This window comes from Ursus maritimus, unplaced genomic scaffold (genome assembly GCF_017311325.1).
Source record: "Ursus maritimus isolate PB19 unplaced genomic scaffold, ASM1731132v1 scaffold_8, whole genome shotgun sequence".
Taxonomy (NCBI): domain Eukaryota; kingdom Metazoa; phylum Chordata; class Mammalia; order Carnivora; family Ursidae; genus Ursus; species Ursus maritimus.
This window is the reverse complement of record NW_024426996.1, coordinates 50,908,148-50,920,627: the sequence shown is the minus strand read 5'-3', so window position 1 is coordinate 50,920,627 and position 12,480 is coordinate 50,908,148. Positions and strand designations below refer to the sequence as shown.

The 12,480-nt window shown below is 41.7% G+C and overlaps 1 protein-coding gene across 2 annotated transcripts in view; it reads left to right on the top strand.

Annotated features, from left to right (window-relative positions):
- WDR19 (WD repeat domain 19) overlaps nucleotides 1-12,480 on the top strand; it is a 107,423-nt gene that overhangs the window by 93,686 nt on the left and 1,257 nt on the right. The window contains exons 33-37 of one of the 2 annotated variants that reach the window (XM_008701408.2): nucleotides 1,647-1,797; nucleotides 2,666-2,789; nucleotides 3,532-3,608; nucleotides 3,914-4,038; nucleotides 6,778-6,812. In XM_008701408.2, coding sequence (XP_008699630.2) covers nucleotides 1,647-1,797; nucleotides 2,666-2,789; nucleotides 3,532-3,608; nucleotides 3,914-4,025 — 464 coding nt within the window. In that variant the 3' untranslated portion in view covers nucleotides 4,026-4,038; nucleotides 6,778-6,812. The remainder of the gene's footprint in view (nucleotides 1-1,646; nucleotides 1,798-2,665; nucleotides 2,790-3,531; nucleotides 3,609-3,913; nucleotides 4,039-6,777; nucleotides 6,813-12,480) is intronic. The other variant, XM_040624959.1, reaches the window with a different exon arrangement.

Below are 12,480 nucleotides of genomic sequence, written 5' to 3'. Positions count from 1 at the left end.
CACTGTTCTCTACACGGATCAACTCATTTAATCCTCCCCCCCCCCCCCGGGAAGTAGTCTAATGGGACCCCAAGACCACCCCCAAGTTCACTAGGACTCACACAACTCAACACATAGTACTGAAGCTAAGATTTATTCAGCAGAAGAATACAAAACCAAATGGGCAAAGGGAAAAGGCGCATGGGGTGCTGTCTGGATGAGAACAGGGGCAAGTTTCCAAGAGTCCCCTCCCAGTGGAGTCACACAGGACACACTTGACTCCTCCAGCAGTGAGTTTGTGACAGCCCATCCAAATGGTGTCTACCGGAGGTGCTCACGAGAGACTCAGTGCCCAGGGGTTGTACTGGGGGCTGGTCACATAGGTGCCCCCTGCTTGGCACGTGAACATTTCCAGACCCCCAGAAAGCAGGTGTTCAGCACAAACCACACTGTCTGTGCAAAGAGTTTAGGCACAGTGAGCCGCTCTGATCTGGAAATGGCAGAAACTCCCCCAAAGTCCCAAGTTCCCAGATGCCAGCCAAGATCAAGCCGATCTAAGGATAACAGCCTCAAAACTACACCCATGAGTACTCTTACTATTTTCCCTATTTTACAAGAGAAGCAAACGGAGGGAAAAGAAGTGAAGTAACACTTGCCCAAGATCACAGTGTTAGCTAGTAAGTCTGACCCTGCTCTCAACCACGACAGGCCACTGCCGCTACAGAGGGTCCATTATTCTTCACAACGTGTCATTATAACATTCTTCAGCTAAAAGACGTTCTCACATTCCGTGACGAAGGTCAACAAAATCTTTCTGTAAAGGTACAGATGTCAAACATCTGGGGCTTCATGGACCATAACAGTCCGTCACAGCTACTGTTTTTACATAAACCATATGGAAATGAACGAGCATGGCTGTGTTCCAACAGAATTTTATTTTTTTGGATGCTGACATTTGAACCTCATGAAATTTTCACATGTCACAAAAGATTTTTCTTTTGATTTTTTTCAACCATTTAAAAACATAAAGGCCACTCTTAGCTCATGAGCCATACAAAAACAGAGGGCCCGATTTGGCCCACAGGTCAAAATTCACCAACGCCTCTTCTATGACTGTATTCTTTTTTGTTACATGAAAAAGACTTTACAACAATTGTATACCATGCTGGCAAAGGGTACATACAGTAGGACAGGCACTCTCTTGACTGCCCCTGGGAAAGGACATTGGTATGGCCTTTCTAGAAAGCAGTTTGTGCTAAGAGCATTTTTTAAAAAGTCACGTTCTTTGATCCGGTAATTCACCTTCTGGGTATCTGTCCCGAAGAAACAGACCCACGCAGAGAGGTCAGTGCATAAAATTACTAATCTCCCTTACCATTCACGGGCAGTCCTGTCCAATGCAAAAATGCCTCGGAGTGGTTTGGGAGGATACACGCAAAAGGGGACATCAAGGGAGTGCAGGTCCTGGTGCTACGAGGCAAAACACAGTATGATCACAGGAAGGACAGTGACTCTGCTGCCGTGCCCCTTCCTCATGAAACAGGTCCTGTCTTGTTCTTTGCCAGGAAAAGCAAACTTAAGAGGTGCGATCGTGTCGTCCCCTTGAACGGGGACGGAGTCGTGACAGTAGCAGCACTGGGCTTTCTGCTCTCCCGTGTGTATTGCAGACATTGTGCCAATCCTGACGTCCACGGTGATCGAGTGTCACCGCGCAGGCCTGAGGAACTCCGCTTTCAGCTTCGCAGCCATGTTGATGAGGCCCGAGTACCGCAACAAAATAGATGCCAAATACAAAAAGAAGATCGAGGCCATGGTCAGGTAGGCAGGGACGGCTGCTTCTACTATCTCCTCACGCTTCCCAAGTGTAGTTTTTAGGCTCTGGCGGCTACTGTGTGGGCTCAGCAAGAGGGTGATCGGCGGTGGCGATCAGGATTGTATGCAGCTACCAGCGGCAGAAAACCCAACAATGGCTTGAAAAAGTCAGGATTTATTTGACTCCTAACCAAAGTGTCGTGGTTCAGGGCTGGTGCTGCTGTGTCCTGATGCCAGCAAGGACCGAGCCCTCTGTACAGAAGTTTCCTCCTCGTGGAGAGTCGGGGTGGGGGGCGTACGCCAGAGCACATCTGCCCTGACCGTTCAGTGTGGCCTGGACACTAGCTCGAAGAGACGCTGGTCATTCTCGCCCCACATAAGGCTCCTCTACAGCTGCGAGGTCTAATATGGTAACTGCCAGCCACGTGTGGCTATTTAATTTAAATTAATTGAAGTTAAATAAAATTTAAAACTTCATTCCTCACACCGTCCACATTTCAAGTGCTCAGAAGCTTCACGTGGCTCCCGGTGACCACACTGGAGAGCGCGGAATCAGAACACTGCCGTTGTCACAGGAAGCTCTGCCGCACAGCCCTGGCCAGCCTTTAGCACTGCAGTCCCCAGAAGGGAGCGACAGAGGGGAAGAAGCGAGCTTACCACATCAGGGACATCAGTGGCAAGACCCACCCATGCTTTGTGCCGTTTACCGCGCTGTGAGCTCCAGCCCCCAAATGCGGCCTGTCTGATGCTACAGTTTAACCACTCAGCCCCTCTTCCCCCTCCCTGAGCTGGAGCGCGGGCCGATGAGAGCCTCTCCCGTCCCAGATCCTGACTGTGAAGCAGCAGGCATGGGACACCGGACTTTCTCTTACAGGAGACCTAATACATCCGAGACAGAAGAGGCCACAACCCCGTGCCCGTTCTGCGGATTTCTTCTCCCAGAGTGTGAACTCCTCTGTCCTGGATGTAAAAATAACATCCCATATTGCATTGCAACAGTAAGTGTATAGTATATATTTCTTTATATATTTATAGTCCATTTGAATAATTGATGTGTAGAAAGCACACTTGGCGATCAGGTGGTCCTGGGCTTAAACCCTTTTTCTGCCGCTCTCTTGGCTATATAATGCTCTGCGATTTGCTTTACCTTGCCACCAGCCATGACAAAGCCTGCCCGCTGCAGGCTGATGACAGAACCTGTGCGACGCCCTAGCACACACCCGGCATACTGAGTAACTGGCGGTTTTTATCAAGTTTAAGATGAAGACCTAGTAGAAAAAGTTTTTTTAAGATTTTATTTGAGCAAGAAAGCGTGCATGCAGGGCGGGGGGGGCGCGGAGGAGAGGGAGAGGCAGACTCCGCCCTGAGCACGGAGCCGACACAGGGTTCACAGGGCTCGATCCACGACCGAGACCATGATCTGAGCCGAAATCAAGAGCTGGACGCTCAACTCTCTGAGCCACCCAGGCGTCTCCTATTAGAAAATTTTAAATACCAGATTATTTGTTCATTACTAGACTAACAAACGTAATTTTAAAGGGAAATTTAAGTAATGATGTCACAAAATTGAAGACTATTCTTTATACACGAATGTGATAAATGAAATTTGGCTTCGGTCTGTTTGATGCCATCTCTTTCTAGTCACCTAATTTAGAGGTCTGGTTTTTAATTTGTTTATTATAATTGAATAATGGCAGGAATTTTTTTAAATGATTTTACCCCTCAATGTACTGTTTCCAGGGTCGACACATGTTGAAGGATGACTGGACTGTGTGTCCACATTGCAACTTCCCTGCTCTGTACTCAGAATTTAAGATGTAAGTGTGCATTGTTTCATTCAGTCACACAGATTTACCCAAAAATAGGCCTTTCATTCAACCACTCTTTTATCCTGAGGTCTCCTTATTCATGTTCCTAAAGAGCTCTAAAGACCCAAACTTTCTATGATCTTTGAACATTATCCTTAAAGAGGATCTTGCATGAGACTGAATATTCCTAATTCTTAAATTGCACGATGAATATGTATTAGGGAGGTGTAGACAGGAATTGTTTTTCACATAAGAATAACCCAAAGCTAAAGGATTATATATTTAATTTATTCTGCCTTTCCCTCCCCAAACAGCATGTTAAACACGGAAAGCACCTGTCCTATGTGTTCAGAAAGATTAAACTTTGCTCAACTAAAAAAAATCTCAGACTGTACCCAGTACCTGCAAACAGAGGTGGAGCAGTGAGTGGCCTGTGCAGGTACGTCCCAGACCATCTACTCACTTTCCCAGGGCACAAGGGTCTGCGGAGTAGACAGTTTTACAGTTTGTATTGGCAATGACTCCTTTTTGTGCATCACGTAATTTGTCAGATTTTTAAACCGCTGATGTCCTTTAAAAATGCTAAAATTCAGGTTGTGCAGTCTCCATGGTGACAACGGCTTTTTGGCCAAGCAGCATCAAGGATTCCAACTATAACGTATTTTATCAAATCACAAGGGCTTCTTTTTAATCAGTCCATTAAAACTAGAGCCAGCTAGTAACAGTGGAGTTTTTTAAAGTTCAGAATATAAAGCTTCCGGCATCCACAGATTTGAAGAATCCCTTTGTCTCTCCCAGTCTCATTTTTGTCACGTGGAAGCTGCACACACCCCTTCCATTTGCATTCCACTGGCAAGAAATTACTCGTGGCCACACAGACTGCAAAGGGAGGCAGGGAAATGTCGTGTCTACCTGGGAAGCCAAAAGCCCTGCCCAAATCCAGGAGACTCTTCAAAGGGAAGCAGGGAGCTCAGTCCCTCCCACGGCATCTACCCTAACCTGGTTAAGATGTGACTCTAGGTTTTCTCACCACCTGCCTCAGTCAGGGGCAGCTCCGTTCAAGCAGCTGTCAGGGTGGAAACCCGGTCATTATCTGTGGCTCTTCTCACCCTTACCCGTCACCCGGTCCATGGGCCAGTCCTCTCAGTCTGCGTGCGGAATTCCTCGAACACTCCAAACTGCTTTCCACAGCACCTGCAAGCTCTTCCATTCCCACCAGCATCATACGAAGGCTCCGGTTTCCCCACATCCTCAAGACTCGTCTGCCTTTTTGTTTATAATCATTCTCGTAGGTGTGAAGTGGTATCTCAGTGTGGTTTTGATTTCCATTTCCCTACTGACTAAGGATATGGAGCATCTTTTCATGTGCTTGTTGGCCATTTGTGATCTTCTTTGGAGAACGTCTGTTCAAGTCCTTTGCCCATTTTTTAACTAGGTAATTTGTCTTTTTATAGTTCAGTTAAAGGAATTTTTAACAGACCCTAGATACCAGTGTTTTATCAGATACATGATTTGCAAATACCTTCTCCCATTCTGTGGAAGAATTTTTTACTTTCTTGATAGTATCCTTTGATGTAAACATTTTTATTTTGACGAAGTTCAGTTTACCTTTTTCCCCCCCTCTGATTTTTCCCCCTTTGGTTACCTGTGCTCTTGGACTCGTATCTTAGAGTTTTATAGTTGCTGCTCTTACATTTACATCTTTGATCCATTTAATTTTTGTGGATGGTGTGAGGTTAGGGTATTCCAGCTCCCTTCTTTTGCATGTACATGTCCCAGTACCTTTTGCTGAAAAGACTGTTCTTCCCCATTGTTATTGTGTTGTCTTTTTATTATTGAGTTGTACAACTTCTTCTATTTGTATTTTCTAGATATAGGTCTGTCCAGATACATTTTGCAAATATTTTCTTTCCGTGGCTTCCCAATTCTTTTCCTTAATGGTATCTTTTGATGAGATTTTGATGAGTTATAATTTATACATTTTTAAGTTTTATGCTTATTGTATCTATCTAAAAAAATATTTGCCTATTTAACAAGTCCCAAGCATATTCTGTTTTCTTCTAGAAGCTCTAGGTCTGCGGTCCATTTTGAAATTATTTTTGTTTACATTGTGAGATGAGGACTGAGATCCCCCCTGCCCCAAGTGGACATCCAGTTGTCCAACACCATTTGTTGAAAAGTTTTTTCTTTCCCCATTGAATTGCTTGGGTGCTTTTGTTGAAAATCAATGAGGTTTTAAATACTGATCTATTTCTGGACCCTGTCTTCTTTTCTATTGATATATTTGTACCCTATTTCAATACTGTACTTTCTTGGTTACTGTGACTTTCTAGTATATCTTAAAGTCAGGAACTGTGGATCCCCCAATGTTATCATTTTTTTCCAAGATTGTTTTGACGACTCTTAAACCTTTCCACCTCCCTATAAAATTTCAGAATCAGCTTGTCAAATTCTATTTTTAAAGCTTGCTCAAATTATGAATGGGATTTGTTTCATTTTCCTGTTGCTGTATAACATTCATGAATTTAGCATCTTAAAACGATATACATGAAATATGTCAATTTTTTATTGATATATAGTTGACATCAGTTGTTTTGGGTGTATAATGTCGTGGTTATATATACAGAAACGATTACCAGAGTACGTTAACATCCATTACCACACAGAGGTACAAATTTTTTTAATGAGAACTTTTAAATCTCTTCGTAACTTCCAAATATACAATATGGTTAACTAGTTAACATGTGGTAGGTGACACCCCCAAGACTTATGACCTTATACCTTTTTTGACCACTTTCATCCATTCCACCCACTCCCCACCCTAGGCCTCTGGCAACAACAAACTGTTTTCTGTATCCATGAGTTCCGTTTTCTTTATACACATTGAGACTATACAATATTCTGTCTTTCTCTAATTTCACTTACCATAGTGCCCTCCCTCAGGGTCCATCCATGTTCTTGCAAATGGCAGTATTGCCTTCTTTTTTTTTATGGCTGAATAACAGTCCTGTGTATATGTGCGTGCATACACACATGCCATTTTCTTTATCCGGTGTCATTTCTTAATCCAGTGCAGATGGACACTTAGGGTTGTTTCCTTATTTTAGCTATTGTAAATAATGCCAAAATGAACATAGGGGTACAGATATCTTTTCAAGATAGTGATTTTGTTTTTCAGATAAAACCCCAACAGTGGAACAGGTGGACCACAAGGTAATTCTTTTTTTAATTTTTTGAGGAACCGCTATACTGTTTTTTGCTGTTGCTGCACCAGTTTGCATCCCCACCAATGGTGCACAATGGTTCCCCTTCCTCCACATCCTTGCCAACACTTGTGATTTCTTGTCATTTCGGTAACAGCCATTTGAACAGGTTCGAGGTGCTACGTCACTGCGGTTTCAGTTTGCACTTCCCTAATAAGCAGTGAGGGTTAGCACCGCCCTTCCATATACCTGTTGACCGTCTGTGATTCTTGTTTGGAAGACTTTCTATTCAGATCCTATGCCCATTTTTAATTGGATTTTTTTCTACTGAACTGTATGAGTTCTTTATATTAACCCTTTATCAGATCTGTGATTTGCAAATATTTTCTCTCAATCCATATATTGCCCTTTCATTTTGTTGATGGTTTCCTTTGCTGTACAGAATTTTTTTAGTTCATATAGTCTCACTTGTGTGTATCTGCTTTGCTGCCTTGCCGCCTTGGCTTTTGGTGTCGAATCCAAAAAATCATTACCAAGACTGATGTCAAGGAGCTTATTACCCCCTATATTTTCTTCTAGGAGTTTTATGCTTTCAGGTCTTCTGTTCAGATTTTTAATCCATTTTGAGCTGATTTTTGTGTATGATGTGAGCCATTGGTCCAGTTTTCCCAACACCATTTATTAAAGAGACTCTTCTTTCCCCATTATATATTCTTGGCTCCTTTGTCACAGATCAGTTGACCAGGTATACCTAGGTTTACTTCTGAGCTCTCTATTCTGTTCCATTGATCTTCACGTCTACTGTCCACTATGTGACTGTTTTTATGCCAAAACCATACTGTTTTGATTACTATAGCTGTGTAATATAGTTTCAGGAAACATGCCTCCAGTTGTGTTCCTTTCTCAAGATTGCTTTAGCTACTCAGGATCTTTTGTGGTTCCATACAAACATTAGGATTATTTATTCTATTTTTGTGAAAAATATCATTGGAAACTGAGAGAAACTGCATTGAATCTGTAGATTGTTTTGTACACTTCAGATGGACACTTTAACAGTTTTAATTCTTCCAATCTGTGAGCACAGAGTATCTATTTTTTTGTCTTTAATTTCTTTCACCAGTGTCTTATAGTTTTGAGCGTACAGGTCTTTCCCCTCCTTGGTTAAATTTACACATAAGTATTCCATTCTTTTTTATGCAATTTAAGTGAGATTTTTTTTTCTTAATCTCTGATAGTTCATTATTAGTGTATAGAAATGCAGCAGGTTTTTGTATACTGATTTTATATCCTGAGACTTCACTGGATTCATTTATTAGGCTCTACCAGTTTTTTAGTGGTCTTCAGGGTTTTCTACATTCTACCATGTCATCTGCAAATAGTGACACTTTAACTTATTCCTTTCCAGTTTGGATGCCTTTTATTTTTCTTGCCCAACTGCTCTGGCTAGGACTTAAGTACTATGTTTAATTAAAAGTGGCAAGAGTAGGCATCCTTATCTTCTTTCTGATCCTAAAGGAAAAGCTTTAAAGCTTTTAACCATTGAGGAGAGGATGACAGCTCTGGGATTGTCCTATATGCCCTTTATTATGTTGAGGTATGTTCCCTCTATACCCATTTTGATGAAGTTTTTATCATCAGTGGATGTTGAATACTGTTAAAATGCTTTTTCTGTACCTACTGAGATGATCATATGATTTTTATTCTTCATTTTCTTAATGTAGTATATCACACGATGGTCCGTGGATGCGGCCGTGCATCCCTGGAGTGAATTCCAGTCCATCATGGCGTATGATCCTTTTAACGTACTGTGGAATCCAGATTGCTAACAGATTGCATCTATGTTCAGCAGGGATATCGGCCTATAATTTTCTTTATTGTGGTATCCTTTTCTGGTTTTGGTAGCCAATTAATGCTGGCACATAAAATGAGTTCGGAAGTGTTCTCTCCTCTTCTATTTTTTGGAAGAGTTTGAGGAGGACTGGTATGAATGCTTTAAATGTTGGTAGAATTCACCAGTGAAGACATCTGGTCTTAGAATTTTGTTTGCTGGGAGGTTTTTTTTTATTACAGATTCAATCTCCTTGCTAGTAATTGGTCTGTTCAGATTTTCTGTTTCTTGATGATTCAGTCTTGTAAGGTTGTATGTTTCTAGGAATATTCCAGTTCTTTTCTAAGTTGTTTCATTTGTTGGTATGTAGTAGGTCATAGTCTTTTATGATCTTTTATATTTGTGTTATCCATTATCTCCTCTTTCATTTCTGTTTCTTTCTCTTGGTGAGTCTAGCTCAAGGTTTATTTTCCTTAACCAGCTGTTAGTTTTATTGCTCTTTTTTATTCTCTTTCCTTTATTTTTGCTTTGTTATTTTCTTCCTTCTATTAACTTTAGGCTTTAGCTTGTTCTTCTCTTTCTAGTTCCTTGAGGTGTAAAGTATGTTAACTTGAGATCTTTTTTGTTTCTTGATGTGGGCATTAATAGCTATGAGCTTCCCTCTTAGAACTGCTTTTTCTGCATCCCTTAAGTTTTGGTATATTGTCTTTCCATTTGTTTCAAGGTATTTTTTTCTTTTGATTTCTTCTCTGACCCATTGGTTGTTCCATAGCATGTTGTCGAAGCTCCATGTATTTTTTAATTTTCCAGTTTTCTTTTTATGTGACTTCTAGTTCCATACCATTGTGGTTAGGAAAGATGCTCAGTCTTCTTAAATTTATTGACTTTTCGTAGCCTAACCTATGATCTGTCCTGGAGAATGTTTCATGTGTGCTTAAGCCTGTGCTCTGGATGGAATGCTCTGTAAATGTCTATTAAGTGCAGTGTTTCCTTATATTGATTTCCTATCTGGAGGATTTATCCTCTGTCCCTTAACCTTATATTGCTATTTCTCCCTTTAGACCTGTTAATTAATTTTTGCATTTTATCTTTAGATGCTCCTGTGCTGGGTGCATACTTACAAATATTATACCCACTTTTGTGTTGACCTTTTTATCATTGTATAATGACCTTGTCTCTTATTACAGTCTTTGTTTTAAAGTCTTTTTTGTCTGATATAAGTTATTCCAGCTTTCTTTTGACTTCCATTAGCCTGGAATATCTTTTTCCATTCCTTCACTTTCAGTCCATGTCCTTAATGAGTCTCTTGTCAGCAGCAGGATAGATGGATATTGTTTTTTTAATCCATTCAGCCACTCTTGATCAGAGGATTTAGCCTATTTGCACTTAAATTATTGACAGATATGGACTTACTGCCATTTTTATTGTTTTCTGGCTATTTTGTAAGTGCATTGTTCTTTTTCTTCTTCTCTTGCTCTCTTTATGATGTAGTAACTTTCTGTAGTGGTATGCTTAGATTCCTTTTCTCTTTCATGCATCTGCTGTAGAGTTTTGTTTTATGGATACCATGAGGCTTACATTAAACCTATTTTAAGTTGATAACAAGTTCTGAGGCTCTATATTTTTACTCCCCATTCTATATTTGATGTCGCATCTTTGCATCTTGGGTGTCCGTTTACTTGGGTGTCTGTTAAATTATTTTCATTTTTACTACTTAAGTGATTAACCCACCACCATCACAACAAGATTATTCTGAATTTACATATGAACCTTTAAGCATTCAGATTTATACTTTCATATGTTTTCCTCTTATTAGCCAGCACTTTCAGCTTAAAGAAAGAAGCACCTTTACCATTTCCCGTAAGGCTGGTCTAGTGGTGATGAACTCCTTTAGCTCCTCCTAGTCTGGAAAACTCTCTCTTTCAATTCTGAAGGACAATACTGCCAGGCAGAATATTCTTTGTTCGCATTTCTTTTCTTTCAGCCATTTGGATGTGTCATGCCACTGTCTTCTAGCCTCAAAGGTTTCTACTGGAAAAGTTGCTGATGATGGTCTTACAGGGGTTCCCTTGTATGTAACAAGTTGCTTCTCTCCTTTAGCTTTTAGCATTTTAATTATAATGTGTCTTGGTGTGGGTCTGTTTGGGTTCATCTTGTTTGGAACTCTGGGTTTCCTGGATCTGGATGTGTTTCCTTCCCCAAGTTCGGGAAATTTTCAGACTCTTTCTCCTCTCTTTTAGGACCCTTATATGGGAATATTATAGTTATCCCATAAATCCCTTAAGCTGTAAGCACTTTTTTCATGCTTTTATCTTTTTGCTGTGATTAGATGAGTTCCATGGACCTGTCTTCAGGTTCATTGATCCTTTCTGTTCATTTAGTCTGCTATTGAACCTTTTCTTGTATTTTCCAGTTCAGTAGTTGTATTCTTTAGTCTGTGATTTGTTTACTTTCTTCACTTTGTTCATGAATTGTTTCAATGACCAAACTCTTTATCACATAAATCACTTATCTCCATTTTGTTAAATTTCTTTTAATGAGGTTTTACGTGGTTTTTTGTCTGTTTGGGATATATTCCTCTGTTTCCTCATCTTCGACTCTGTTGGTTTCTACACATTAGCTAAAACAGTCACCTCTCCAGTCTTGAAGGAGTGGCCGCATGTAGGAAATAAGCCTAATGAGCACTGTCCTGGTTCTTCTGTTCAGAACGGTTTCTGTTTGTGACAGTCCAGCTGGGACTTGCAAACGTAAAGCTCTGCTGGCCACCAGAGCTAGGTGATTAAGGGGTGTCCCTGGCGTGGCAGCAAGAACTGGAGTGCCAGACTTGTACACAACCTCCTGAGAGATACTGGCCACCTGGGACAAGGCAGAGAGAAAACACAAAGATGGTGCCTGCTAGCCTCTGCAGTCTCAGCAGAGTTGCAGTTGGCCCCTAAGTATGTGTTAAGAAGTTAGAAGCCTGCCCCTCAGGCCAAAGCTTTTAAGATAATGGGCCTTTTTCACAGACTGGGTATATTTCAGTCTGCTGCCTCTGAGCTGGGCCCTGGGGGATTAGCCACGGTGGGTCCCCGTGATCTCATTTTGAACTGTTTTTTAGTTTGCCACTACCTTTTAGTTCTCATGGATACGAGGCTCGTTGCCTTTTAAAGGTAGAGGTTTTGGAGGCCAATCTCTCAGGTGGAAGTCTTAAAAGGGCACCAAATGTGGGGTCCAAATCCTTCACTTCTTAGGGAGAAGGTATTGTTGAGTTCCCTCCTGTTGTGTGTCATCATGCTGGGGGTGGGGTTTCTGGCAAGATTTTCTCACCCTCTCCTACCCATTTGGATGGGGGGGGCGGTTCTTGCTCACCTGATGTGCAGGAGTTGCTCAGCTAGTTTCTGGATCTCTTTCTTTAAAGATTTTATTTATTTATGTGACAGAGAGACAGCCAGCGAGAGAGGGAACACAAGCAGGGGGAGTGGGAGAGGAAGAAGCAGGCTCCTAGTGGAGGAGCCCAATGTGGGACTCGATCCCGGAATGCCAGGATCACGCCCTGAGCCAAAGGCAGACGCCTAACGACTGTGCTACCCAGGCGCCCCTCTGGATCTCTTTCAAAGGGACTTGTTCCATATGTAGCTGTAGATGCACTGTGTCCATGGGAAGAGGTAGTTCAGGATCTTCCTACATTGCCATCTTGAACCAGAACCTACCTCACAATTTCTGTGGATCCGTAATACATGCATGGCTTAGCAGAGTCTTCTGTTCACGGTCTCATAAGGCTGCGGTTGGCTGGAGCTGCAATCTAATGTGAGACGCTTGTCGAGCCTGTTTGTTGGTGGAACTCCATTCTTTACTGTTAGAGTACTGAGGC